The sequence below is a fragment of the Grus americana genome, chromosome 2 (assembly GCF_028858705.1).
Source record: "Grus americana isolate bGruAme1 chromosome 2, bGruAme1.mat, whole genome shotgun sequence".
NCBI classification, from domain to species: domain Eukaryota; kingdom Metazoa; phylum Chordata; class Aves; order Gruiformes; family Gruidae; genus Grus; species Grus americana.
The window spans coordinates 161,945,821-161,972,460 of NC_072853.1; the positions used below are offsets into that span (position 1 = coordinate 161,945,821).

At 46.7% G+C, this 26,640-nt stretch overlaps 2 protein-coding genes across 4 annotated transcripts in view; both read left to right on the top strand.

Annotated features, from left to right (window-relative positions):
• The window catches only part of RHEB (Ras homolog, mTORC1 binding), a 42,419-nt gene extending 38,797 nt beyond the window's left edge, over nt 1-3,622 (top strand). For all 3 annotated transcript variants that reach the window (XM_054818191.1, XM_054818189.1, XM_054818190.1), the window contains one exon: nt 3,112-3,622. In XM_054818191.1, the coding sequence (XP_054674166.1) occupies nt 3,112-3,204 (93 nt within the window). In that variant the 3' untranslated portion in view covers nt 3,205-3,622. The remainder of the gene's footprint in view (nt 1-3,111) is intronic.
• A 7,993-nt stretch (nt 3,623-11,615) lies between these two features.
• On the top strand, nt 11,616-20,352 carry CRYGN (crystallin gamma N). The gene is made up of 4 exons (XM_054816824.1): nt 11,616-11,693; nt 12,162-12,410; nt 14,014-14,159; nt 20,217-20,352. Exons 1-4 carry the CDS (start codon nt 11,673-11,675, stop codon nt 20,350-20,352), a joined length of 552 nt encoding a protein of 183 aa, XP_054672799.1. The 5' UTR covers nt 11,616-11,672.
• The last annotated feature ends 6,288 nt before the right edge of the window (nt 20,353-26,640 follow it).

A 26,640-nucleotide genomic window follows, 5' to 3' on the forward strand; every position in this document is an offset into this window, starting at 1 on the left:
AGGGGCAAGAAGTAGCAAAAAATCTGCTTCTCACTAAAACAGAGCTTTCTTAAAAAGTAATTGCTTGGGCATTGCTTCTTTTTCAAGAGTAACTTCATCTTCAAGCTCAGAAGATGCAGTGCTCAGTAAATGTTTCAGAGTGGTTTGGGATCTTAGGCCCTTTCCAGGGGTCTGACGTGTTTACCTGAGGAGAGTGTGTTTGGAGTGGCAACGGGTGGAGGGAAAACCTCTCTTCCTTCACCTGACTATTGTTCAAGTTCCTCTGCCCGGTTCTGTGCCAAGATAAACCAGTAGTTTGAGCAGTTGAGAGTTTCTTCTTTGAAATAATAAACCAGTTGCATAGTTGGAAAACAGAGCATAGCAAAGGATGACTCCAGCTGCAGGCTGGATTTGGGTGTTTGCACCTCCCGAGCTGTCTGTCCTGCTCACACCATGGGACACATCTGCAGAAGCAGTTGAGCCTCTGGTGTCTCTTGCACGGTGCTAAGCACGTGTTGCCCAGGCTGACATCGATTTTGTTTCCTCAGGGGAGAAAGGTAGAAGAAGGCCAGATGGCTTTCTGTAGGCTAGGTGTGACCCACATTCTGTAATTGGACCATATGGAGACAGATGCATAGAAAGTCTGGCTGCGTTCTTTATTCCTTGTCACAAAACACAGCTTCCTATGTTGTTTAAAAGCTCATTCTAAAACACTTCAGTGTATTTGGGCTGAATAACAAATTCCTAAGGGTTAAGTGTAGGACAGTGATTAAACCTTCTCAGTGAATACATATTTTCTGTGAAATGAATTAACAAGCCCTGTGAACTCCTACATCTTAGTGTTTGAAACAGCACGTCTTTGACAGAGAATGTACAGCTTCTTGCTTGACAGAATAAGTTGTGGAGGTTTTTTAATAGGTGCTTTGAAGCAGGGATATAAAGAACTTGTGCATTAAAATGAAACCATTGAAAATTTCAACTCTAAGGAAGCATTGGTGCAGTATATTTGTAAGTCAGTATATCACCAGGTTTGGATTAAGGGAAACTCTTCATTAGTGGCACCAGTTTGATAGCAACTGGAGCCCTGACCATGGGTTCTCCTTGAGTCTAATTTGCCAGGGAAATGTGTTGTGTCATTACTGGACTAATGAGTCACTTCTGTCAGAGGCAGTTGGGATTGCAGGGAAACTTCATTATATGGAGGAATAATCTATTTCCAGCTGATGAAGTATTTTAAATAGTTCCAGAGAGAGTACTGTGCACAAATGGTATAAATACGGGGAACTTTAAAATTCAGTCTTATCTCGTTAAGTTTGCTTTAAGATTGTTGTGGGGCTACTTCAGTCAATGGGATTAATTTGGAAGGGATCCAATTAAGAATTATACCTTGTGGAGGCAGAAAAACATCTGTCAGGTCAGAACACATAGTCATAAATCACAGGGTGCTCTTCAGCCTGCTGATTAAAGGCAACAAAACCCCCTTTTTATTCTCTTTCATAACATGACTGCTTTTATATAATGAATATACTTTCCTTTTTAAGGAACATATGTATGCTTGGAATTCATGAAGCGGACAGCTAGAGGTTGGATAAACTTAAAATGGCACGTCTGAGATAATCAGGAGACCGTTTCCAAGTTGAAGATTCACATGCTGAAGTACTGATGATACAGTGAATCTTCAGCTTGAAAATACTGTTGAGAAGAAAAGCACTTCAGAATTGTCCTTGACTGTAGTATCGATTTATTCTTCCTAAATTAGTTCTAGGCAATCTCAGATGCTGCATGTTGTAGTGTCTGCGTGTTCTGATGGAGGCTAGTGTGCAATTTTAAAACGCTTAACACTGAGTGAATCCTGAAAATACCACATTAACGGTGTAAGGTATTTACTACAAGTAGCGTTCATGATGTTGTCCCAGACACCTTACTCTCCCCATCTTTCAGTATCCTTAAAAACAAGCAAGCAAAACCCCACCAGAAACCTAACTACACTTAATCGAATCCTTCTGTAAAATCTCCTGAATCACTCAAGTGGTCAGACATCCTTGCTTAGTGTTTCTGCTTCAGTTAAGCTTATTTTCTTGGGAAATTGTCTTTCCATCCCAAGATTTTTAACTCGTACTGACTAGCACGTGTGTGTCTGGGGAAATACCGCCCTTCTGAGCCCAGGCGTGCCATTTCAGCGCCTGGAGCTTAGGTGGGGGAGAGCCTTTTTCACCAGACTGCTTTATGCTCAGCATAGAGGGAGGAGAATCAGCGCAAACCAAGCAGAGTAGATAGCAGAGCAAGCGGCTCCTACTCTGAGAGTACTTGCTGCCTTCCCACTGAAGGAGCGCAGGGATCCATAGCACCTGTGTGGCTCGCAGTTCTGCAGAGGGACTCTCTAATCCTGTATGTTCCATACAGTAAGCTAGGATGTTTGTGTGAGCCTGAGTGTTAGCAATGGCTGTCCCATGGTTCAGGCTGTTTAAAATGTAAACCCCCTTTCTCTCAGAAGGACTTTATCAAAGGATATTGCTTGATATTAGACAGTGGCTAGTTTGGCTCGTGTTTTCCCCTCGTGTTCTTGCACCATGGCTAATACTGGTCTTACCTATAGGTAAGATGAGAAAATCAAGAATATTAAAGTAACCCTCGTAGTGGGCTGTGCAAAGTCAGCGTTTAGAGCTGAAAAATCTGCTGCCTTCTGTAATTACTTGGAATCTGAGAGATTACTTAGAGGAAATGAATTGGTTTATTCTCTGGAGCAGCACAGCACCAAAATCTTCAATGCTGTCAGTCACTCAGTGCAAGCTTGCTATTTAAAATAAAGCCGAATTACAGTTATTAGCTCTGTTGTGACTATGGCTCAGTTTAAACTTGCCCTCCCTGCAGTGACAGAGAAAATACTTGAGGATTGCTGTGGAGTAGGGGGTTGCACTTTTCTTCCAAAAGGTTGTGTTCAAAACTGAAATTACCGTATTTTCCCTCTTCAATTTTGGAGTAAGTGTTGGATGTGCGTTTATCTGCTGGTGTAGCCAGTAAAACCGGTAACTTTTTCAATTGTGGGGGGGGTTTTGTTTGTTTTTTTTTTTTTTTTCTTCAGTAGGCCGGCAGTTTCTTCTTCCCTACTAATGTTGTACTCTCTCTTTGCAGACTGCCGTTGATGTTTTTAAGAGGATAATTTTGGAGGCAGAAAAAATCGATGGGGCAGCTTCACAAGGGAAGTCTTCGTGCTCAGTAATGTAATTCCACGGCAAAACCTGAAAACACTGGGAATACATTCTACCTGAAGAAGCAAAACTGCCCATTATCTTCAAGGATAAACTATGCTTCTTTTTTTATTATTTTTTTTTTCTTCTGTTAACCTCAAAGATAAACAGTTGGTTTGGAGCCTTTCCCTTCAGATTATGTTAAACTCTGACTCCTGTGCAAATGGCTTCACTTCCATTTTCAAATTTTAAGCAATCATATTTTCAATTTATATATTGTATTTCTTAATATTATGACCAAGAATTTTACTGGCATTAATTTTTCAGTGTAGTTTGTTGGTTAGAATAATCATCAAAATGAGGCATATTGTTACACTACTATTAACTAGGCTTGGATATCAGTGTTTCTTTGTGTTAAATGTATACTTGTAAATAAAATAGCTGCAAACCTTAAATGCTCTGTTTAAAATTTTTTGGTTGATTAATCCATATCACTTTTTTGTGAAAAATGTTCACCTGCTGACCTTAAGAGGAGGCATGAGACCCTTGGAGCCTGTGGATTGTTTGGCCATTGCTTGGGAAACTGTTGGCGAGCGATCCCAACTTTTTTTTTCTTCTCCCCACTAGAACTCCAGGCTGGCCAAGCAGCTCGGCTGTGCTTTGTGCCCATTCATGGGAAGGAGGCACAAGTGACACCTCTGATTTGGAAGGGAAAACTTGGGTTTTCAGTCAGACAACCTGTATTTTTCCTCTGTAACTGTTAAGATTCGTGGAGTAAAGGGTGCGCAGATCTCTCCCAAGGAAGGGGCCAGCATACACCTGCGCTACAGACTGTTCACGTGGACTTGTAACTAGGAACGCTGTCAGGATGGAGTGGATTTATCCAGGTCACAAGCATTGACTTGCTAAAAAAAAAAAAAAGTCATGTAAAATAAATTACATGTCCTAGACAAATCGATATGGGTTGTTTATCATGAATTTCTGTACTTTTGCATGTGAATAGCACTGGTAGAGGTGAGTTGTGTCCTGGCACCTGGCTGTTCACAGCGTCAGGGTCCCGGCGCAGCTCTGGGCAGCTTCCCCCAAGCAGTGGTAAGCTTGTGCGTGGCTTTTGGACTAGAGGCTTAACAAGTGTTAATCTCTTCAGTCTGGAAACAAACTACTTCAACTACATGCATTTAAAAAAACGTGCAGTCAACCTACTTTGTGTCTAAAAACAAACCCTAAAACCAAATGACGCTGATTTGGGGAACAGTTAATGAAGTTTCTCGTGCATTTTTGTGTCCGTTTGAAAACTTAATTTCCTAGCAGGAGTAAAATGGAAGGGAAACTTTCAATGTTTTTGCAACCAGAACTAGCGTTTGCATTTTGGTGGGTGCTAATAATACAAATTCGGCATGTCTCATCTCTTCATTTCTTGTACAATGGTTCCCTCATGTAGAAAATGGTCTAAACACTTGAATTAACAGTGTATGTAGAAAAACTTACTATTTTCTTTGGTCACCGTGAGATTAACTGGCTTCCTGGCAAAAAAAAAAAAATTGCCTTTTTTCCTTCCATTTAGGATATTTCCCAAAGTTTCTGAAAACTAATTTTTGTTACCTGAATTTTCATACCCTGTGCCGAATGCAGGTTCTGTAGCTGGACGATTGCTGTACGTGATAGACTGCTGAACTTCAGCAGAGCCGGAGTGCTCCTTCAGGGAAACAGGTACAAGCTTTGATTTCAGAACCAGACTGACCTGGGGCCATGCAGAAGGTTTCCTTCACGAGAACCTGCAACACCGGAACGAGGGTAGTTTGGCCAGTAATGAAGTTGCTGAGAATTCGGAAAATGATCTGTGGAACACGGGAACAACATGCATCTGTGTGGTAGTAGCCTTCGTTGCCTCATCATGAGGTGATAGGTGACTTGTTGCACAACCAGAGTCTGGCACTGCATCACAGACACAATGTCATGTGGTCTACATCACGTGGTAGAAGTTCTGGACTACCAGCAACCTCAATGACCACATCTATTTACTTTTTTTTTCTTTTTTGTAAAAATAGTGACCGCGTGTGTACTGGTGATCGATCTAAAGCCTGAAATAGCTGCTGTGTTGGAGCTTGAGGTGTGCCAGCTGCTAAGACTCTAAAGGGGACGGATGAGGAAATGTGCAACTTGGTAGTCCTGGGATCCTCAAGGCCCTTCCTTCCTGGGGTGAGGCTTTTTGGGAGGACTTAAAGGCAAGGGCAGGTTCTCTGGATGATTTGCGAGGGGAACTTCCAAGACTTGATGTACCTAGCACTGTGGAGCATGTACTGCTCTGGCATTTTCTGTGATAGCTGAAGGATTGAATTCATCAATATCTGTTTCCTTTTTCCTGTTGTTGGCTCATCCATAAGAAATGTAAATTATTCCACTTGTCCGAGCCTTTCTCTGCTAATAAGATCTAAAGACCAGCTGCGTGCAGTAACCTTGCAGTTCTAATGGAATGTGTAGTCAAGCGTGGTCAGTGAACTGCTTGTCCTTTGCTGTACAGAGATTTTGGGATGGCACCTTCCAGCACTTGGGAGTCTAACAGTGGCTGGGGCAGCCTTGTCCTTCCTGGTATGGATGGGTTAGGTTCATCACCGAGAGCCTGGAAATGGGGTGGGGAGCAATCCTGGAATGCCTTATGTACAGGAGCAAGAAATCAGCATCTAGGAAACTGCTGCTTGCCTGGAATTGATAAATTTATATAGCCTTGTCTGGCAGCTGTCCTGATCCTTCGGAGGTTTCTGGAGGATTGTGATAAATGGTGCGTGGATTAAAAGGTACATCATGAAGGAAATAAGTCCTCTGGCCCAGGCTAGAAAAAATGTGATAGACACTTAATAGAGCCCAGCCTTAAGAGATGATCATTGGCAAAGGTGAATGTGCAAAGATCCTTTTCCTGGTGAGGAAATGAGCAAAATTTAACAACCATAAGTCATGTTAAATTCCCATTGACTTGGGTGGATTTAAAACGTGCTGTTCTGGAAATGATTTCTGGGCTGAAGTTGGGCTTTGCCGAGGAAGTTCGTGCAGCATAGGAGGCAGTGGTGAAGTCTTCTGCAGGCTTTCCATTTTCTGGTTTCTTTGAACAGAGAAGTTTCTATGCCCAAACTTGCACCCTGGAAGCGATCGAGGACAACTTTTGCAGTTACCCTTGTTTCTGGCACGGGTGAGCGTAAAACACCCAGCTGGGTCTATCCCAGCTTCCTTTGAAGTGCAAGAGGGGCAGCACCCTGAAATGAGCCGGGTGGCCTACGTCATGGTGCCTATTTTGTTTTCACCTTGTCTAAAAGAAACGTGCAGTCTTACACCTTTATTGCTAAAGAATTTGTGCTGCTGCTCAGTGCAGGTGTCGCACGCTGCCGTGCGGTGCCGTACAAGCGTGGTGCAGGTGGTGACGATGCTCCTGGGCTTGCTGGGCTTACCCTGCTCGTGAGCACTCCTGTGCTGGTAGCCTCTCCTCTGGGTGGTGGGTCGATGGTTGGACTTGATGATCTTAGAGGTCTTTTCCAACCTTAAAGATTCTATGATTCTCGCAAGAAGGAGAAGTCAACGGGTTCTAATTAGTCCTTATGTAATCAGCGCTGCTTATCTTCAGAGCATTTAGCTAATACAGACTAATCTTCACAACCTCATCTAATAAGGTCAAAATTCCTCCCCTTTGACAGCTGGGGAGGGGGAGTGGGAACCTTTGCACGGATGCCTTCAACTCGTTACGGAAATGTGGCTGAACTCGGTCTGGGTGATGGGTGTCCTCAGCATCCAGCTTTTTCTTAGGTGTCCTATTTCACTACTGGAACCTTTCCTTTTTGAAATAAAACCTGAAAGGATTTCACCGAAAACCCCAGGCTTTCTGATGTTTTCCAAAATGAAATGCAAGTCCCAACTCAGATGCATCCTGAGATGTGTGATGAGCTGCACTAATACTGATCCCTAGACAGAATATTACTGAAAACAAGCTTTTGCAGATTTTTTTTTAATATCTATCTCCATAATGCTGCTAATAAATATTTGGCTAAACCTGACCAGCATGTCCCAACTCCAAGGTGAGGGGGTATTTTTCCTAGCAGGAACCTGGCCGGATCTGAACAGTCATTCTGTGACAGGGCTTGCTCAGGCATGAGGAGCTTTTTTGGGGTCTGTATTCCACATGGGGTGATGCGAGGTGTTGCATGGACAGGATAGAGAGATTCTTCATAGAGATACTGCAGAGACTCTATGTCTTGGTGCATCCATGATGAAGACCATGCGTCGAACCCAAAACCATCGCCTGGCAGCTGATTCCCATTTCCAGCAACAGGTGATGTATTCTGCTGGTGAGAGCATGGGTTGGAAGATCCTTTCTCTGCTTGAATGGTTTGCAGACATGCTCTGCAGTTAGTGTAACCAGCCTCCCCAGCAGCTCTGGGAGGCAGCACACAGGAAACTCCGGCACTGGGAATGTGTTCATCACCAGCGGAAATTAATGCTTTGGCAACTGGGGTGAGATGGGCTAGGTCCTAATCGAGCAACGTGGATTTAATATAGGAACTCTCCCTTGAGTCATAAAGATGGTTTCTCTGAGGTCTGTTGCTGCTCTGAAGTGGCCCACAAGATGTGCTCCTCCTTTTCAGCAGTGCGCCAAAAGAGTTTCCATGGGAAGGAGCTTAGACCCGAAGGTTATTCCACATCTAATGGGCTAGAAGTATCTCGTACTAGGGTACGTGAAGAAATCTGTGAGCTTTTTTAAAGCAAGATGGCCTTTTGAAAGCCCTGAGATATGAGTGTTTCCTGTGCCAGGTCTTAACGCTGCTTTGCAAACACTAAAAGCTCCTCCAGAAGCTGGAGCACGGCCATTTCGGAGGATGCAGTGCAACTTCTTGGCTGTTGCTCATGTAATTATTATTTGCATGGGGTTGTACTGGCAGTAGTAGGTACCTCTGAGCAGAATCCAAATCCTGCTCAGCCTCTGCTAATAAATATTCTTGTTGGCATTAGCGAAGTCACTCCCGAAGGCTCACCTCCAGGAATCACCCCCTGCTCTCTTGAAATGTCTGTGTCAGAGGAGGAGCAAGTTTGGTGTTTTCCTACCTTAACTAGGGTAGTTCAGCACCATCCTTCTGGCAGCACCACCTAACACAGCAGATTATTGCGAGGCATATTGCTGGGTTGGACACACGCAATGGCCAATGTCTGCTGAGCTGCACAGAAAAATCGACCTTTTAATTCTCTGTAACGCCCCATGGAAAGAGCCGGTAGCATCTCACAGCTGCGTTTTGAAGACCACCCAGCCTGGGCTTGTTTATGCCAACATAACCTTGCTCGTAACCCCTTGGCATGTAATGGAAATCCCTTTGTAAGATGACAAGAGCTGTGCCCAAATCCTGTGTGTAGGTGGGATACGGGGAGGAGAGCGGGGTGGTGACCAGGAGCCACCACGTTATCCAGCCAGAGTGGTTTTGTCCTGGATGGTCGAGTTGTGGTTTCTAGCATGGCTGGGTCAATCTCTGTGACTGGTATTGGCATCGACAGTGTCTCTTCACACTGACGGCGTCCCATGGCATCGAGTCCTTCCCGCTCCAGTTTTGTTGGGGACATAACTGCAGGGTTACGCTGGACTTGAAATCAACCTTGGCCATCTTGCGTGGTTAAAATGTTCGGTTTTCTCACCTCCCTGGTTCTGGCCTGGACTTGGAGCAAATCATCTCTGACCGCCTCACTCCTTGGCCTCATGGCAGCAAGGGCAGGCAGGGATAGCGCAGCCCGGAGCCGCCCCTGGAGACGTCAAGTCCGATTTCTCACTTCCTCTAAATCAAGACACACAAAAGAATCTCAGGCATTTGGGCTTTGTCTGTTAAAGCCAAACACTCAAACTTGTAAGTTCGTGTTTCCAATGCTTCATCCTTTAAACAGCCACAGCGGAGGAAGGCTGCCCGTGATCCTGTTAGTCTGGGGCACCGTGGTCGGATGTGATTGAGCACGAGCAGGAGGCAAGGTCTGCTCCAGCATCGCGTGCCTGAATGGCTGCTAGTGGCCGCAGGCTCCTCGGGCGGCTCTTTTCTCTCTTCCATTGGCAGCCTTTCCATCCTTTGCAAGGAATTAAGAGGGTTTGTCCAGCAATTATGATTTGCTATTCTGCAATATTCTTTTTTAGAGATGGGTCCTTTGTTGTTTCATATCTTTAATGTGGTTTCTCAAAGAAATGAGAATAAAGTTGTTGCACCTTCTTTCCATCTCTCTTAAAATAGCTTGTGAACCTGTTGGACAACTACTAACATCTCACAGCGAGGCACAGGTCTCAAATACATCAAGTTCCTGCACATTTAGTTAAAGCTCACACCTTAGGAGAAACAGGAAAATCCCATCATGAGCCAGAGCAAACCAGGCTTTTGTGGTTCCATAAAAACCTCCTCCTGTGGTAATATTTGCTTTACAGGGTGCTTTAGGGCCAGTTTGTTATGGGTGTTGTGGGTCTTCCTCTCCAGGCACCACACAGCTCATGGCCAACGCAAAGAGCACAATGGGCCGTTATGACCCCCACGAATGGGAGAGTCTGGTCCCAAGGCCAATGACGGTGCCACCTCGTCACCCTGGTGCTCCCAGCCATGACTCAGAAGAGGGACACGTCTCCTCCTTCCCTCCCAGGACACCAAGTGCGAAGCCATGGGGGAGGGCTGGTTTTGGGGATGCCACTAATGCCCCCCGCCCTGGCTGCTGCTCTTCCACGTGGGACTCTCCATGTGCTGTTACTTTTCTCACACCATCTGGTGACTAATTTAGCACCTAGAAAATAACACCAGCATTTCAATGAGGGTTTGGGTAGTCTTGGTTTTTAATTAGATGAGGCTTTTCTTCATTATTTCCTGTCTCCTATCAGAGCATGTAAATGTAAACAGCGTTTCTGCGATCCCGGCGCAGGTTTACCTGCGTCAGCTGAAGGATGCGTTTCCTCTCCAAATGCAATGTGCCACCTCCCTCCTTCCTCCTCCAGCGCATCCCAGTCAACATGACGTCTTCCAGCTCAGCCTACGTGTGCGGGTACACGCTCTTATTAACTTCTACATCTTAATTGAAAGGGCGGCGTATGTTTAAGCCTTAATAATGACATCCTTGCTTCCCAAATGGCCTTTAATCTTGAAACGAAATGGTGAACAAAGGCAGCAGAGCGGGGTTGCCGTGCGAGGCTGCTGGCACGCGTGCGGACGGGAGTGACCTGCCAAGAAATGAGTTTCTAGGATTCGGATTCAAAGCGTCTGCCTGACGGTCTGGGGAGCGGAGCGTCGGCAGGGGGGAGGCGACGAGGACCCCACGGGTGACGAAGAGGAGAGTTTGATGAGTAGGAGCTGGGTGTGAGGTTTCTTCCAGAGCTATTAAACAGCATAAAAGAGAAACCTCCTTTTAACATGGTGCCCTGGTACGTCTCTGTGTGCTGGTCCATGGGCCACCCCCGTGCGTTTGCCTTTACCTCTTCCTAGCCTGGCTCATTAACATAAACCGACGGGGTTTCTGGACTGGGGCTGTCCTGTGCTGTTTGTCCTGAGAATAAGACAGTTAAAGTCTCTGGATGCTCTTACAACACAAAAGAGGGGAATATGAAGCAGCTTTTCCTTGTGCTGGTGTTTGAGATGCCAGGTTCTGACGCTGTAATCACAGCTGTATAGGAAAATATTACTTTATGGTCGATGGTATGGCTTAAAAATCCCTCTAATCCTGACTTAGATCTGTGTCTTGGTGCTTCAGTGCTGAAAGATCAAAACATTCATAAAAAAAGATGCTTGTAAATAACATCGGTGGGTTTGTGAGCCCAACCTTTGTTTTCTGGAGGAGATTAGGTCCTTGGCTTTCGGAGATGCCATTTAACGAGGTTCAAAGGTTGAACGAGAAACCATTGCTTTGACAGATGGAGTGCAACGTATTATCGGTGAGGAGTCTTCCAACGATGCTCGCTTTTGGCTGCCATGCTGCGATAGGCGAGAAGCTGGGAAAAAACAGTAAAAAGAAGTGAATGCAATACAGAGAAACTACATGCCATGCTTGGAGATGCTGCTGTTTCCTTATTTACTTCTTGTCTGTTCTAAAATAAGAGGATAAAAAAGGAGAATAGAAGCACAAAAAAAAGAAAAGAGAAAAAAAGGGGGGGAAGGTAAATAAGGGAAGAACAGGGGAAAAAAGGGGGAAAAAGAAAAAAAAAGGGAAAAAAAGATGTCCTTCAAAAAAGAGCAATCAATGTGCACCGCTAATTGACCAAAGCCCTGCCAAGCAAATCTTTTGTCAGATCGTCTGCCCAAAAATCAAAACCCTGCACTCAGCAGGCCCCGTTACCGGCGGTTCTGCCTACGAAGCAGGAAAGCGTAAAGCCCCCGGTTCCCGCTGCTTTGTTAAAAAGCCCTCGCGACACCAGCCCCGTCTCGCCCCCCCGCCGGTTGCTATATAGCGGGGTGTCCACCGTTTCTGTCCGTCGCGGTTTTGGTTTGGCTCCCGCTTTTGGTCTTGGATAGCAGCCAGCAGAAAATGTCTCAGTACTCAGGAAATGTAAGTAACGACCCAACCGCTTCCCTTTCAGCCCGGGGCTGGAGAGCCCGAGCATCCTCCGGGTTGAAGGAGAAAGTTAGGGTAATATCGCGGAGGATGAGACGTGAATGATGATACTGGGAGCAAATTCGGTAGTAGGGACGGGGAGGGTGCGGCCGAAGGAGCTGCGTTTCAGGAGCAGAGTTTCCTGTTTAAACATTCCTGCTGGAAATATGTGTGAGCAAGCACGAGGCGGCAAGAAGTGTCATAAATGCGGGATGCGCTGCGTTCCCAGAAAAACAAATACGGTTCTTAGGAAAAAATGCCAGTGATGCTGTGCTCCTTTTGCTGGAAAGCAGCTAAAAGAAACCCAAACCATCCTAAAATGATGTATCTGCAAGTGGTTTCCATCTGCTTGAAACGGGGGGGGTCCGGCCGTGCCCCTGCTCCTCACCGCGGGGCCGTTCTCCTCCCACCCAACCCCCCCAGATCACTTTTTACGAAGGCAAATGCTTCACGGGCAGAAAGCTGGAGGTCTGCGGCAGCTGCAGCAGCTTCCAGGACCGAGGTTTCCTCAACCGGGTCAACTCCATCTGCGTCCAGAGCGGGGCTTGGGTCTGCTTTGATCACCCCGACTTCCGAGGGCAGCAGTACATCCTGGAGCACGGCGAGTACCCCGACTTCTATCGCTGGAACAGCCGCAGTGACCACCTGGGCTCCTGCCGGCCCGTCGGGATGGTGAGTGGATGCTGCTGGCGCTTCGCTGTCCCGCCTCAGTGGGATGGAGCTGCCGTTGGGTTTTACTTTTCATGAGCCCCATAAATAAGTGTGATACCAATCTGCGTTCTTGAGAAATAATGCGTCCCGTTGAGAAGGAAATAGTCTCCCGGGTAGGGTTTGCTCTCCCTCGGAGTGGTCTGCACAGGCTACAAAGCCGAGCCACGGTTTCCCGTGCCTCCCAGCTGGGAGAAGACACGTCGCCTTCCTCCCACGGCACGACACGTGGTGGCTTTAACGGGATGAGATTTCCCTGTGGTTTTTCAGATGAGGTGGCAAGGTCCTGCCAGCGTCACATGCTTTTCTTTTTTTTAATATGAGTCGTTATGAAATATTCATGGGGGAATTCGGAAGGAGGGTTGGTGCCCAAAGCAAGTTTGAGCCACAGCAGCCTGGTCTCCCCATGTGCCCGGAGGGGGACCCGGCAGCCCCAGGAATTTCCGAACCGGACCCATGGGGCAGCTGTGCTCCTCCTAGCAAATTTTACCTGAATTCTCTGCTGTTGCAGAAAATCCCTCAGTGGTCCTAAACTAAACCAAATTTTTTTCCCGTACTAGGTAGCCCTCCCCTTACAAAGCTTTTAAAAGCATTACGTGGAGGAAAGCTTAATCAGAAAGATTAAAAAGTAGCGAATTAAAATGAATCCAGGTTAGGTCTGTCCATTCAACTCTCCTGTCACTCATGACCCCTGGGGCAACGACGAACCCATTCGGAGCCAGTGGGGTTTCTCGCTGGCCCTGAAGCTGCTTTTTGGCACGGCAATGGGTTTGTTTCAGGTCCATAATGTCCTTCCCAAAGCACCCCAGCGTGGGGCTCGCAGCAGTTCCTCTCCACGGCCTGTACGCGGAGAGATGCTCTGCCCCGGGCCCTGGAGCCCGGCTGGCACGAGGATGTGCTCCTCCTTCCCCGGCCTGCGATTTTCCCTGCGAGATGCCAGCGAGTGCTTCGAGGCATTTCTGCAGCGCAGATTCCCTGAGGAATGTTTGCTCAGGCACGGTATCCGCTCGGATGCTGCCGGCAGCTGCCTGCTGTGGGGTTTGGCATCGCAGCCCGGCCTTCTTGTGCGCCGCAGGGGAGCGAGGCGGCTGCAGAGACTTCCCCCAGCCAGGGAAAAGCCTGTCGATGCCGGGGAGACTTGGAGAAAGCCTAAAAATGTGAGTTAAGCCTATTTGAAAAATGCATCTAGGTATTCTTTAAATTTGACTTAAAAATATCTTCTCAGCTCGCTCTGTCCCACATACCTGTGCCACGAGCTGCAGAAATCTCACCGGAGAAATTCGTATCGTGTCACCCGCAGGGGCTCGCACAGCAACAACGATGCTGGGAAGGTTTCCCCTCCAGTTCTCCCCCCCATTTTTTTTTTTTCTTTCCCTTAAAGAAAGGCCCAACATCTCCTGTCAGGAACAGCAGCTACACGTGGAACTGGAGGCAATATAAATTAGTTTAGGGGAATAGTTTAACATCTTTGTACCTTCTGGATATATGTCTTTTTTTGATGTGCGAGTGCATGGAGAGCGGGGGCTGTCGCTGATGGTTGATTTGACTCAAATCCCTTTGTCCCCAGCACGGCGAGCATTACAGGATCGAAATATTTGAGGGGAGCCATTTTAGCGGTCCCAGCCTGGAGCTGATGGAAGATTGCTCCTTCCTGCAGGGACAAGGCTGGGACAAGACCTGCATCAACGCCCTCAAAGTGTACGGTGATGGCGCGTAAGTAACCGCCCGTGTCCCGGCACGCAGCCGCTGCGGTGCTCCCTGCTCCCAGGGCTGCAGGGGAGCGAGGTGGCTGCAGAGACTCCCCCTGTCGTGGAAAAGCCTGTCGATGCCGGGGGGATTTGGAGAAAGCCTAGAAATGTGAGTTGAGCCTATGATTTAAAGATGAATTTTGGGGCTTGCACGTTGAGAGCTGCTTCAAAGGAGCATGATTTTTTGGAGGGTGGCAGCTAAGCACAAGCTACAAGAGCTCTGAGACACCTCTTTAAAGTGTATGAAACAAGAAGCCTAAAACCAGCTTTTAATTTTCTTTCTTTTTTTTTTTTTTAGCATTTTTGTGCATGTTTTGTGCACCTCTTTAAAATCCATGCAGAGGCTTTTGGGGAGGGCGGATGGATGGCTCCGGGTGATGCAGGTCAGGGCTTTTGCTCTGCAAGTGCCTTCACCAAGGCTTGCTGCAACACCTGAAACCTTCTCCTTGGACAGCAAAAATCAGGCAGTGGAATCTCACCTTAAAATTAATCCTGCGTGAAAGACAGGGGCAACTGGCGGTGATGCACAGCCACCCCGATGGGGGTTTTTGGTCACCCTCGGTGCCTCAGGAACCCGCTTTGCAGGTGCGTTGCTGATACTCAGCCCCGTCCTCCTGCCCCTGCAGATGTTCCCAAAAGCTTTGGCTTTGCCTTTTTCTGGCTGTTGGATTGCAATTTGCATTTTCTCAACAGTGTTAGTCCTTTTTATGTTATTTTATCTCTTGTTGTGAGACGGGTTGTTATCCAACCATCTCCCCTTTCCTCTGTCCGACAATTGCATCCTCACTGCAAGTGTGCTGGGAGCAGGGGAATGCCATAAAATCCTCCTGAAGCCGGGCAGAGGATGGCTGGAGCAAGGCACGGGGCAGTGGGAAGGCCCTGCAGAGGAAGGAGCACAGAAAAGGTCTTCTCCATCTGTCCTGGACAGGGTATTGTGCATCTCACCTGCGCCCAGCACGGGATGCTGGACCCTTTTCATCCACAGCAAGTTTTACCTAGAATAGGAAAAAGGTTGTTGCTACCCAAGCTCGTGACATCCGGACTGCAAGTGTCCTGCAGGACCCTTTCTGATTCAACCGAGACCATTCCTCTTCCAAAAAAACAGGCTTATGATCAGGCAGTGGCGTTTTCGTTAAAACTAAGGAGCCGAGCTACCAGCTCCTGATGGGAAGAAATGGCTGGAGCCCACCGGGGACTCCGTTAGTGCTGAGCATTTGAAGCAAAAGGCATTTGAGTACCAACATTATAAAGCCAAGAGAGAGCCTGCGAGTACTCTGGCAAGAGCTTTAGGGCCAATTATTGACCACACATGTCCCTGTAGCAGACCCTGGCGCTTGAGAAATTGGGATGTTGCCCAGAAACTTTCAAGCACTTGAATTTTTCAGATTGATTCTCCTCCCTGCAAAATATATAAGGAGTACAAAACTCGTTTTCCCTCGCATGGGAGCCTAGATGTTTAACATTACGTGACTTCTCAAAGGCTTTGAGTGGTGATAAAAAAATAGGAGGAAAAAAAAGTACTGAGAGGAACACGGGGAGGAAACTCGCTGAGTTTTGTAGACTTACATCCAAACCCCAGGGAGATGGTCATTGAAAGCGTGGGGAAGGGTCTGTAAAAGCCATTGAAAGGCAGGATGGTGCAGAGGGACCTGCTGGCCCTGGGCTGCAGGAGGAAGGAGGGAAGAAGGAGATACCACGGCAGAGAGGTGAGATCAGGGAGGGGAAAGGGACCCTACGGTGCTGCTGTTCTCTTTTGGATGGACCGTATAAGCCCAGGTGACCCCAGGTGCTGCTGCCGGAGCTGGGCTCAGCCTGGCAAAGTCGTCCCAGGACACGTCCTTGACCTTTTGGGGAGCGGAGAAGATGGGGTCACTGGAGATGAGGGGAGTTTCAGCTGCTGGCACATCCCCAGGATCAAAGCGGGTCTGTTTTCCCCTGTGCATGCTGAAAGCAGACATAAAGCAGGGTCCCCCCGACCTCCCTGCCTGCTGAAGTCTCGCTCTGCAATTTCCCCCTTAATTCCTGCACACGACATCCGTTAGATACAGAAATATTTGCTTCCCCTTCAAAATCCGTGGATGGTGTCACGTGCTGTTAAAAAGCTGCTGCCTACACTTGTAGGGGTGGCCGTGCCTGCGGGAAGTGATGATGGATCAGCTGGAAACGGGAATGGACAGAAATGTCTGCCTTTGGCACGGTGCGTGGTGGGGCTGAGGGTGTCCGGCACCTTCCCCACTGCCCTTTTGAGGCTGGCGACCGCTACCCCACACAGCCAGAAAGGCTGGTGATAAAGCTGGTAAAACCATGCTGGAAATGCGACTGCTATTTTGGAGCAGTTTGAGATGTTACCGCCTTCTTGGAAGCTGTTGCGGCTTGAGTGGCGAGAGGCTTTGGCCGTCCCACGGGCAGAGCCAGCTCCGGTATCACATATGGCATCAGCTGGTGTCAGACGAAGACATGTGCTTCTTGTCCTCCTTTGTGCCTCAGCAGCTCCACAGAGAATTGCGTAGAAATAACAACTTTAAAAAGCTGGATTTGTTTTACAGTCTGGGAGAGAATACCCAAAAAAAGGCTTTTCTACGCTACAGTGACATAACTTGAAGGAACCAGACCAACCATTTATTCTGCTGAAGCATTTATGAGCATTTGGTAGATGTTCTGCAGGCAGGCTGTGAAATATCAACCAGACCAGGTACCCAAACGTTGCTGCTCACTACGTATCTCTCAGCAGAGGCAATAGCTGCTCATGGCACTGCTCGTGTCCTACGTGGAGAATGAGTGACCTTGAGCCCTACTGAAAGCATCCTGCTTGGTTCGGGCTGAAGCTGCAGCACTCCCCTGCTCGTTTTTTCAGCGAGAGCAGCCAGTTTTGGCTTACAGGGCTCGCGCTGGTTCCATGCGAGTTTTATTCCTGTGTCCTCTGGGTTTATGTGCTAATGAAACACAGCACTGAGATGTTTGAGGGCTGCGTGCTATGTGCCTGGATCAGCTCTCCCATGCTGGGCTTGAGGACAGGATCGTCTTTTTTTCTGGGCTCCTGACTGACTTGATTTCCTCTCTCGCTGATGGTCTCAGAGAACGTAAATTTTAGGCAATAAAGGAGCAGCTAAGTAAGCCATGCAAGCCTTCACTCATCACCTTGCACTGCCAATACACTTCACTCCCATCTTTCTGCTATTCTTTTTGTTCCTCTTTTTTGCAGCCTTTCCCTATGCAGAAGGACAAGCCAGTGGGTTCTTACGACCACACCAGGTCAAGTAGTCTGCTTCCATCTGCCCCAAAGCCTGTCCCATTCCCTCCATGCGACTGTCCAGACACATCAACTGTGTGTCTGGAGAGAAACACAGACATCTTGGGAAAGACAGTGGCTATGAAGGGCTGCTCTACCCCCTGCTTTGTTATCCAGGGTCCAGCTGTTGTTGAAAGATGCCCTAGAGCAGAGCAAAGCTAGAAGAACCACCATGTCCTGGTGGGCCAGCAACAGCCCTGTGAATATTCCTGTCCTACCACCACGCAGTATTTTCAATAACGTTAGGTATTCTCAGCAGGAAGGAGTGATTGGACGGTGCAGAAAATAGGATCAGGAGCTCTTTTCAGGAGGGCTTGAGGGAGGGATAGTGAGCTGATGGAGGAAGAGGCCCATGATCATCCAAAAATATGGAGAGGTGCATATAAGGTGAAGGGATGGGGCAGAAAAGGAAGAAAGCCACACATGTCTTATGAACAAGGCTGGGGAGTATATAGAGGAGGATAATTTCATAAATTGTTCTTAATTAAGCTGAAGAGCTGAGCACGCTCTCTGACAGTGCACATCAGGATATGTGATGGGGGGACATGGCTTCAGGGCAACCTGCCATTACTCTCACAGCCTTCTCCACACACCGCAAGGTGAACTTCAAAGGAAAAGTCTGAGGATGACTTTCTAATTCTCGTTTGGATATAAACTGGCTGCAAAAAATACCAAAGAATGGACTGGTTTGTTTGTAGGAAACGCTCGGGACCCAGGTGTCTTGGCTGAGCGCATTGCAGCAATGCTGCAGAAAAGGGTTGTGCAAGCACGGGCAGCAGGGTGGAGAGGGCACCAGGCAGGCGTGTGCTCAGCGTGTCAGTTGTATCAGTGCACAGGCAGATGGGAGAAAGGACCCACCGCAGTCCCACCGGGTATCCTCTCAGAAACACAAAATAAATCCAAATATGTCAAGGAATCTGTAAGGTGGATTGACTAAAGACCCTAACTATTTGCTTTTTTATTATTATTATTATTTAAATAATGCCTGTGGGTGGCTGGGTTTATAAACAACTTTTTTCCTAGGACTCCAGCTTTTTGCTCTGAGTCAGACTGATCTGAGTTCACCAGCTGTTGTCTGACCCTGTAGGCTTTGACCTATCCAGTACTTAAAGGAGTTTCTCCCTGGAAATCCCACATACAGTAGGTCCCAACCCAGATGTCACTGCTGAATTCCGGGCAAGAGATGGACAACAGAAACCAAATGATTTGGAAGATTGCATTTGTGCTCTGTTGTCACTGCTAAGCCAATAGGTGGGACAAGCAGTTGAGATCCTTATAATATCCTTTAAAAAGCTGGGAAGAGAAGAACAAGGCAGAGATGAGCAGTTCAGCAACGATGGGGTGGAAATCTGACCGTAAAACTATCAAAGCAATGGAAAAACTTGGTTAAAAAAGCATGGGAGATTTAAACAGAGAAAAGAGGTGACACGTGGCCAGATTAAGATCCTGGCACAGTGTGTACTAAAGGGATGAAGGGAGAGAAGAGCAGCAAATTTGTCCCTCTTGACCATCAGAATTGTGCCTGACTTGAAGACCTTCAAATGGAGAAAGATGTACTAAAGAAACATAGCCAAGCTAGGTGAAGAAGTCAGGCATGCCAAAGTCACCAAGGTTGTTGAGCGTTCTATCAGTTTGACTGTATTTCAAGGGAAAGTTGTAGTTTACTCTGGATGTAGAGATAAAGTGAAGATAATTGAGCCAAGTCCTGCTCTCTGTTGGAAAGCACCAAAGAGAGGCCATTGAGAATTACTAGCAAAGAAAGAAATTATTGAATAGGGTTCCCATCATAGAGTCAGTTCAAAGAGGTAAAACATCCTTCAAGCATTGCACATTTCTTTCTACAGTTCAAAATGGGTTTATCCAGGGGCTGAAGGGACTCATGTCCTTCTTTAGCACTATCAAATGCTATTAAATAGTTTCTGTTGCACATGGTGAATCATAGGCTCATAGAACCATTTTGGTTGGAAAAGACCTTTAAGATCATCAAGTCCAACTGTTAACCTAGCACTGCCAAGTCCACCACTAAACCATGTGGACTAAGCACACTAAGCACCACAGCAGTGTGTGTTTTAAATACCCTCAGGGATGGTGACTCAACCACTTCCCTGGGCAGCCTGTTCCAATGATTGAAATTTTTCCTAATATCCAATCTAAACCTCCTCTGGCACAACTTGAGGCCATTTCCTTTTGTCCTATCGCTTGTTACTTTGGAGAAGAGATCGACACCCACCTGGCTACAACCTCCTTTCAGGTAGTTGTAGAGAGCAATAAGGTCTCCCCTCAGCCTCCCCTTCTCCAGACTAAACAACCCCAGTTCCCTCAGCCGCTCCTCATCAGACTTGTGCTCTAGACCCTTCACCAGCTCTGTTGCCCTTCTTTGGACACACTCCAGCACGGAAGCTCAGAGACATCCATTCCTACAGCACTGTGAAGCAGGGAGCCCCTGGTCCCAGGCTTCATTGCTGGTGTAACCCAGAACAAATTCTTCTAAAGGCATGGTGCAATCTGGCTGTGGATAATTGCCAGGCTACGCTGGAAACTGGGGGAAGTGCCAGCAGTTGACTCCACTGGGGGCATTTCTGTGTGTAGGATGGGACTGGGGCTGCGGAGGGATCGTTGAGCCCTGGTAGTTTGCAGAACTGACGTCCCTAAACACAGCACCTCAATGTGGGCACGAGGTCACCTCACATGACCATATTGTCTGGACCCAAGTAACCCTTCCTTTCTGCTCAGGTGGGTGCTGTATGAGGAGCCCAACTATCGAGGCCGTATGTATGTGGTGGAGCGGGGCGAGTTCAGCAGCTTCAATGCATGGCAGGCGCGCAGTGCAACCGTCCAGTCCATCAGAAGAGTCATCAACTACTTCTAGCTGAGCATTCATCCTATCAGTGGTGGCCTACTAAGACGGGGCATCATCTTCCTTCCCATTCACTGATCTGTGGAATAAATTGTTAAGCACCAGCTTCTGGCTCTAAGTACTTTTTTTCCATCATTTGCACAAGTTCAAGAGAGAACGGACTTGTAACCTTTCTAAGCTTGATTTACATGCTATGAGTTTGCTTTTTCATTCTGCAGTGATTTATAAGGAGGACACAGAAGTGATGGGCCAGAACTGGAGGTGACCAGCAGATTCGGGAGCATGCTCCTCAGTGCGGTTGTGGTCTGACACGTGTTCACTCTGCCCTGTCCAGGGCCACCACACGATGGACCCAGCTGACTCCTGATGCCTGGTGGGGGGGTCACATTGCTGCACACGTGTGTTGTGAGCGCGGGCACATGGCTGTCAGAGAGTGTCTGCTCGTGCCATGTGAGGACACACGTGAGGACCATGTCAGGATCTGACCGACTCACGGGGTCTGTCTGAGCACAATGTGCTGGTCCTGATGCAAAGGGGGTAGGAATCATTCATCCTGAGTTACTTTGACCTTAGATTAGCACACCTTAAAAAATATATTAAAAAAAAATTTCCTGATGGCACAAAACCTGAGCAATCTTCTCTTTGCTCCCTGATTCATAAGCCCTCGAGCTGACAACGACATTTTGAGGGGGCGGCAGCAAAGAAAACCGCCACAACACTGACAACCCTCTCCCCATCCTTCTGCCCCTTTGATGCTCCCAGTCCATCCCAGTTGTTTCAGCATCCCCAAACCCCATTCGGTGCTTGGCAGCCGGGCTGGGAACAGCTCTGCCCGTTCACTCTGGGCCATCCACTCCAGCCTGGGTGATTCCCTTGGCATTCAGCGCCCAAAAGTCCAGTAGCCTCCTTCCCATAAAATCACGAGCCACGTTCGGTGTTAGCTAAGAGTGTTTCTGGCTATTTCACGTAGGGGTAATGTTATTCTTTTCACTCCGTTATTCTATTAGCTGTTAAGGCTTGGCTGTCTGATGGATCCTGACAGGCACGGGCATGGTGCCAGCAGAGCTGCAAGGCTCCATGTCAATCCAGCGGGAAGGCTGCTGATCTAACCACTGTCCCCAGCCCTTCAAAGGGATGTTGAGCGAGGCTGACAGGTCCCCAGCACACTGGAGCACGAGGCGCGTGGGCCTTCAGGGCCGCTCTGCTTCGTGGGTCTGCAATGGGATCCTGCCCTTTGTGGAGCTATTGGGAGGAGCGGGGGTCCGTGCAGGGGGCTGGTTGGTCCCGTGCTGCATCCTGGTCTGACACTGGATCCGGCTGCCATTCAATCAGTTCACGCTCCTCTGCCTGGTTGTTCATCTTTCCAGTTAGAGCTTCCGGGCTCCCTGTGGCTCTCTACCATTAACAGGACTGGAGCAACTGGTAACAACTGTGCCTGTGTGAGGACACGTGCTGTTCCTGTGATGAAGTGGTACCGTTGGAAAGATTGCATCGATTGAGATTTGTCCCGGACACAGATATGCCATGAATGTGTTATGGAAGGTATGGAAAGACAAAAAACCCTCTACCTTGTGAATTTAACAACAGTTTGGGTGATGTTTGCCTTAGCAGTGATACAAGCAATTACGTCCTCTTGTAGGCAGCCTGGACATCGTCCTCTACCCAAAGCGTTGCAGAAGCACTATAGTTACACCAGAACAGCTCTGGCCTGCAATGGCCGTGTCCTGGGTGGCTTGTGGTGACACGTGGTCCATTGGAGCTGTAAAAATATTGAAGCATTTTTAATGGATTGCAAGGTATTTCTGTGTCAGAGAAGAAGGCTGGGAAATGATTCATTCATTGAGTGGGATGCACAAATGTACAACTCGTGCATCAACTCTTGCATATTTCATTTTCTTTTAATTAAATGCAGCTTACGAAAGATTTTAGGAGTCCTTCCAGGATTAGCGTTGCTCTTGCTTCACAAAGGCTCTAATCGGCTCCTGAGCTCAATGCACTCTGTTAAAGTTAATATTCAGTCATATGCAATGCTCTCTGTTGTGACCTTCTGGCCATTAATCTGTTCAAAAACCCAAACGTGGTCCCAAAGAAAGACAGGCATTGAATTGTGACTAAGGAGGCTTTTCATTCATTTGAAGCACATTCAATGTCACGGTGCAGCACGAAGGATAAAGAAACAAAGGCTTTAAAATACGCACAAACTGGAATCCCAGATACTCCAAGTAGCTGGAGGACAAAAGAAAAGAAAATAAAGAACAACCATCCACCCACATTGCCCTGAGAACAACGGCGCAAGCCCAGAAATCCCCACACCTGGGTTTCTCGACGCTTAGTGCACACAGCCTGGGGAGGTGACTGTCCCACTATTTTGGGGTCAGACCTGTGATCTCGCAGATATTCTGCTGTATGAACCAGTGTTCAGTGGTTCAAGTTCCCTCTGTGCAGACCAGCCCTTGGAGGGAACCACCGACATCCCTCCCCATCCTTAATGGGGTACGTGGGACTGTGCACGCACACACAGATGTACAGGCTGACTCCAACATACAGCTACTGTGTGCAAGTTCACCTCATCTATACGCTTCAAACTCATTGTTTGTTTATATGTTCTTGTAGATTAATATTTGTTATTTAAATTGTGGAAGTACTTAGGAGCCCCAGTCCTGGACTGAATCCTGCTGCTAGGAGGTAGAAGCACACAGAAAGGCAGTCTGGTTAATCCGTGCTGTTGCGTGGAACTCTGTTTGGAACCAGCTAGTAGTTAGCCACCCATAGCATGTTTTATGCATGTCTGTAATATGCATACAGACCAAATATTCATCATTTATTAACATCTGATATCCCATTTATGAACACACCCTCAATGCACACAGCTAGCCTCATGCGAACACTATTTTAAAAAATCCTCTGCATGCAGAAGTCTAATATCACTAAAAACTGGCAGCGGGGAATTGAATTCCATCTTTTTTTTTTTTTCTTGATTTGAAACCTAAGTAGGGTGTCCATGGGCCTAATCCAAACACTGATGCTGCAGGAACATGCATTGCGTTGGCAGCGGGGGGATGTGGCTCTCCTTCTCTTCCTTTTCCCTCCCCCTCCTTGCTAAATCTGCACTTGTTTAAAGGACAGAACGTACAGATCCCATATGTTTGCTGGTGGTTAGGTTTTTGGCTTTTTTTTTTTTTAAAGATTATTGACATTGCTGTAGTATAAAATGGTATGATTTGTGACTTTATAGCATATAAAATATAAATGACAAAAATGCCAGCTTGATGTGAAGTGGATGTGCGATTGTGCAGCAGAGATTTGAGCCGTACGTCATTCAACTGTATGGCTGAATGAGTTCTGCTACGTGCGCTGAGGAGGCAAGCAATGGATTAAATAAATTGGAAACTATTCTACAAAATGCTAGAGATAAAACAAAGATTCAAAAATGAACAAAAGGGACAAGTTATTAATTACAAGAGAGAGAACTAAATGAAATCAGCTCCATCTGGAAAACCAGGAAAGTCCTAATAATCAGCATTACTGGGCTTGGCCAGGCTGCTGCAGTGTAATATTCAGAATAACTTTGAATTACATCTGGCCCCAAAGCAAATAGCTCCTGCCAGAATGCCTGCATACATGAATGTCCTCTCTCTGTAGCTGGATAATGTGGGAATTTGATGGAATATCTTTCAAATGAATCCTTGGAAGATATCTGAGCAACTGCAGTACTTTTGCATTGCTATATTACTCAGTACATGCATATATAGTGAAGGTAAGGAGGAAACTGCCTACTGATCCACCGTTGGCATGTTTGATGTTGTCATAGCTCAAACGAATCCCTGCTAACTGCTTACACAGGTGGAAGGGCTGCCCAGCCACCTCCCTTCCCCGAGGAATTCAAGAGGTGTTATCCTGCTATTGAGGCCGCCCAACACTCACTCCTTCCTGTGCTTTCTCCTCCTCCAGAGACACCTCTCTGGACCTGGTAAAAATGAATTTACTCCTTGAAGTCTGCTAGAGCTGGTTTATTAGTTCTTTAAGTAGAAAGTCTTGCTCAGCAGTGACCTCTTTGACTGATAGCAGAAAGGAAATGAGCAGCTTCAAAGGACATCTCCAACCTCTGGCACCAGGAGGAGAGCCATGGTCACTGTTAAAGCCCAAGCAATGACAGGGTGAAAACGTAGAGGGAACACATCTTAGTACTTGTGGGAGCACTGACAGATATCCTGGCTCCCATGCTTCATCTGGTTTGGTTTTAGCTTTCTTTTCCCCGTTATATTGAAGTCAAGGGAAAATTAACTTGGGTGAAAACATGTTTGGCGTTGAAATTTTTACTATCCATGGGCTCACACTCTTGTCCAGGAGTAAATCTGTTAGCTATAGCTAACAAGTCCTTGAATCAGATGATATCTGCCTGATGTGGTCAGCATCTTCAGCATTGCAAATGATGATTTGTTTTGTTTTTTAATTTTAAATCATCTGGTTTTTTGGAGAGGTTAAATTCAGTTAAATCAACCTCCAGTGGTTGGGACTCATGTAGCTTGATGTCCTCTTGTTCCAAGAGTAACCATTCAATCAGCAGAAGAGGTGCAATAACATCTCACACAATTTGAGCTGTTCCCGTATTTACCGGTGGCTATGACAGAAACCAAACACACGTGGAAAAAAGCAGAAAAGGACAGAAGTAAAATGTGTATTAATTTTCCATGGAGCAACAGAAATTCTGAAGAAAGAGCAAATGGGTGCACCATGTTTTCCATGGACAGCCGATCGTCTTTATGTGGTAAAGGCATAAGTCAGTTTGTAATCGAGTCAAGCTGTTCCGGTTTAAGCATGCTAACATATGGAGGAATGTACCAGTGTATTCAGTCAAATTGTGTGTGAAGCAAACATGAAATCATATTGAAATTGTTAATGTAAATTCCTTCTTTAAATATGAGGATCTCTAGTGGATTGTGGTAAATCCACACTTTGTGTCGGCATTCACACCTGCACTCACACAGGTGAGTTCCTCTCAGTCAGCATGGTTTCATGTGCTCCTGGTAGGATACTCCAACATCTGGGGTGGTGAAGGATCAGTCCCTGATATTGCATGGGAAAAATGCATTTTTTAAAAATTTTGGTTAGCTCATTGCAGCAGTTTTGGGATGCCGCCACTCAGTTTGTTTAGCCTGATATAAACTAAGATAGCTGTTTTCTCATGTGAGTAGTTCTTCGTGGTCACCAGCATTGCTCATCATCTGTGATGGGGTAAGAGAGCAGTGCAGCTCTTTCCCTTCAAGACACCACACCAGGCAAGACAACCCGCTCACGGTCAGCACAGGTTTATTCATGTTTTGGGAGAGGTGCTTTTCAGCTTTGATGTTGCTGCCCCATGATCATGGTGGTGGGAAGGTGGGTGAATGATTCTGACTCATAGATGGGCAAGACTCTGTGGTTTCAGCTGACTTTCCCCTGGAAACCAACAGCTTAGAGAGACAAATAGCAAAAGATGTCCGTGGAACGGACCTCTTCATATCTTACTGAAGGTAGCCACCACCAAAACAAGTCTCTTACCTGTACATGAACGAGTGCTATATACTGTACATGCCATATAACCCATAACTCAGCCCCTTCTGACACGGTAACATGCCTAATACTATAAGGTCAGTTTAGTTCTGCAGGGTAGGCTGTACATGAATCCTGCTCTTAAATCAAGCTAAAGTTTTCAAGAAGACAAAGCACAGTGGGGGCCAGTCCACACGCAGAGCTGACCTGCTAAACTATGCGAGTACAACAGCTGCTCCAGTAATGTAAGTGGGAATCAAAACTGCTGAGATTTGCAGAGTTTTATGTGGTTGTCATTGGTTTTCTTGGCTGGTAACGCAAGAAGAAAATAATAACATTTGAGTCATCTGAACCTACAATAATAATAATAATAAAAAGAGGATTCCAGAGGTTTTATTTTGTGTGTATCCTGCTATTATTGACTTGCCCTTTGAAATTATTTTTCTGAAAATAATAGAGCTTCTTTTTTCACTGGGGGTTGGGGCCAGATTCATTTGTCATCTACCTCTTAAGAAAAGAAAGAGGAAAAAAAGCAGGCAAACACCATTTTGACTTCTGGAAGTTATCATTTTAGTTCAGGTCTAACTACAGAGCTGACAATCTCCATTTCAAAGGTTTCAGACTTCTCTTCTTACAATTTATTAATAAATTATATTTAACAGTCAGGTCCCTTGAAAATTAAGGATCACACATTCCATCAGAAATAGGGACTTCCATGATACTGGAAAAGCTTCTGATTACACTGACTGATTCTTCTTTTTAGCTGCA

Coding starts and splice junctions, on each gene's coding strand:
- CRYGN (XM_054816824.1), top strand. CDS start 11,673: ATGTCTCAGTACTCAGGAAAT. Junction 11,694..12,161: donor TGTCTCAGTACTCAGGAAAT/GTAAGTAACGAC, acceptor CAACCCCCCCAG/ATCACTTTTTACGAAGGCAA. Junction 14,160..20,216: donor AAAGTGTACGGTGATGGCGC/GTAAGTAACCGC, acceptor CTTTCTGCTCAG/GTGGGTGCTGTATGAGGAGC.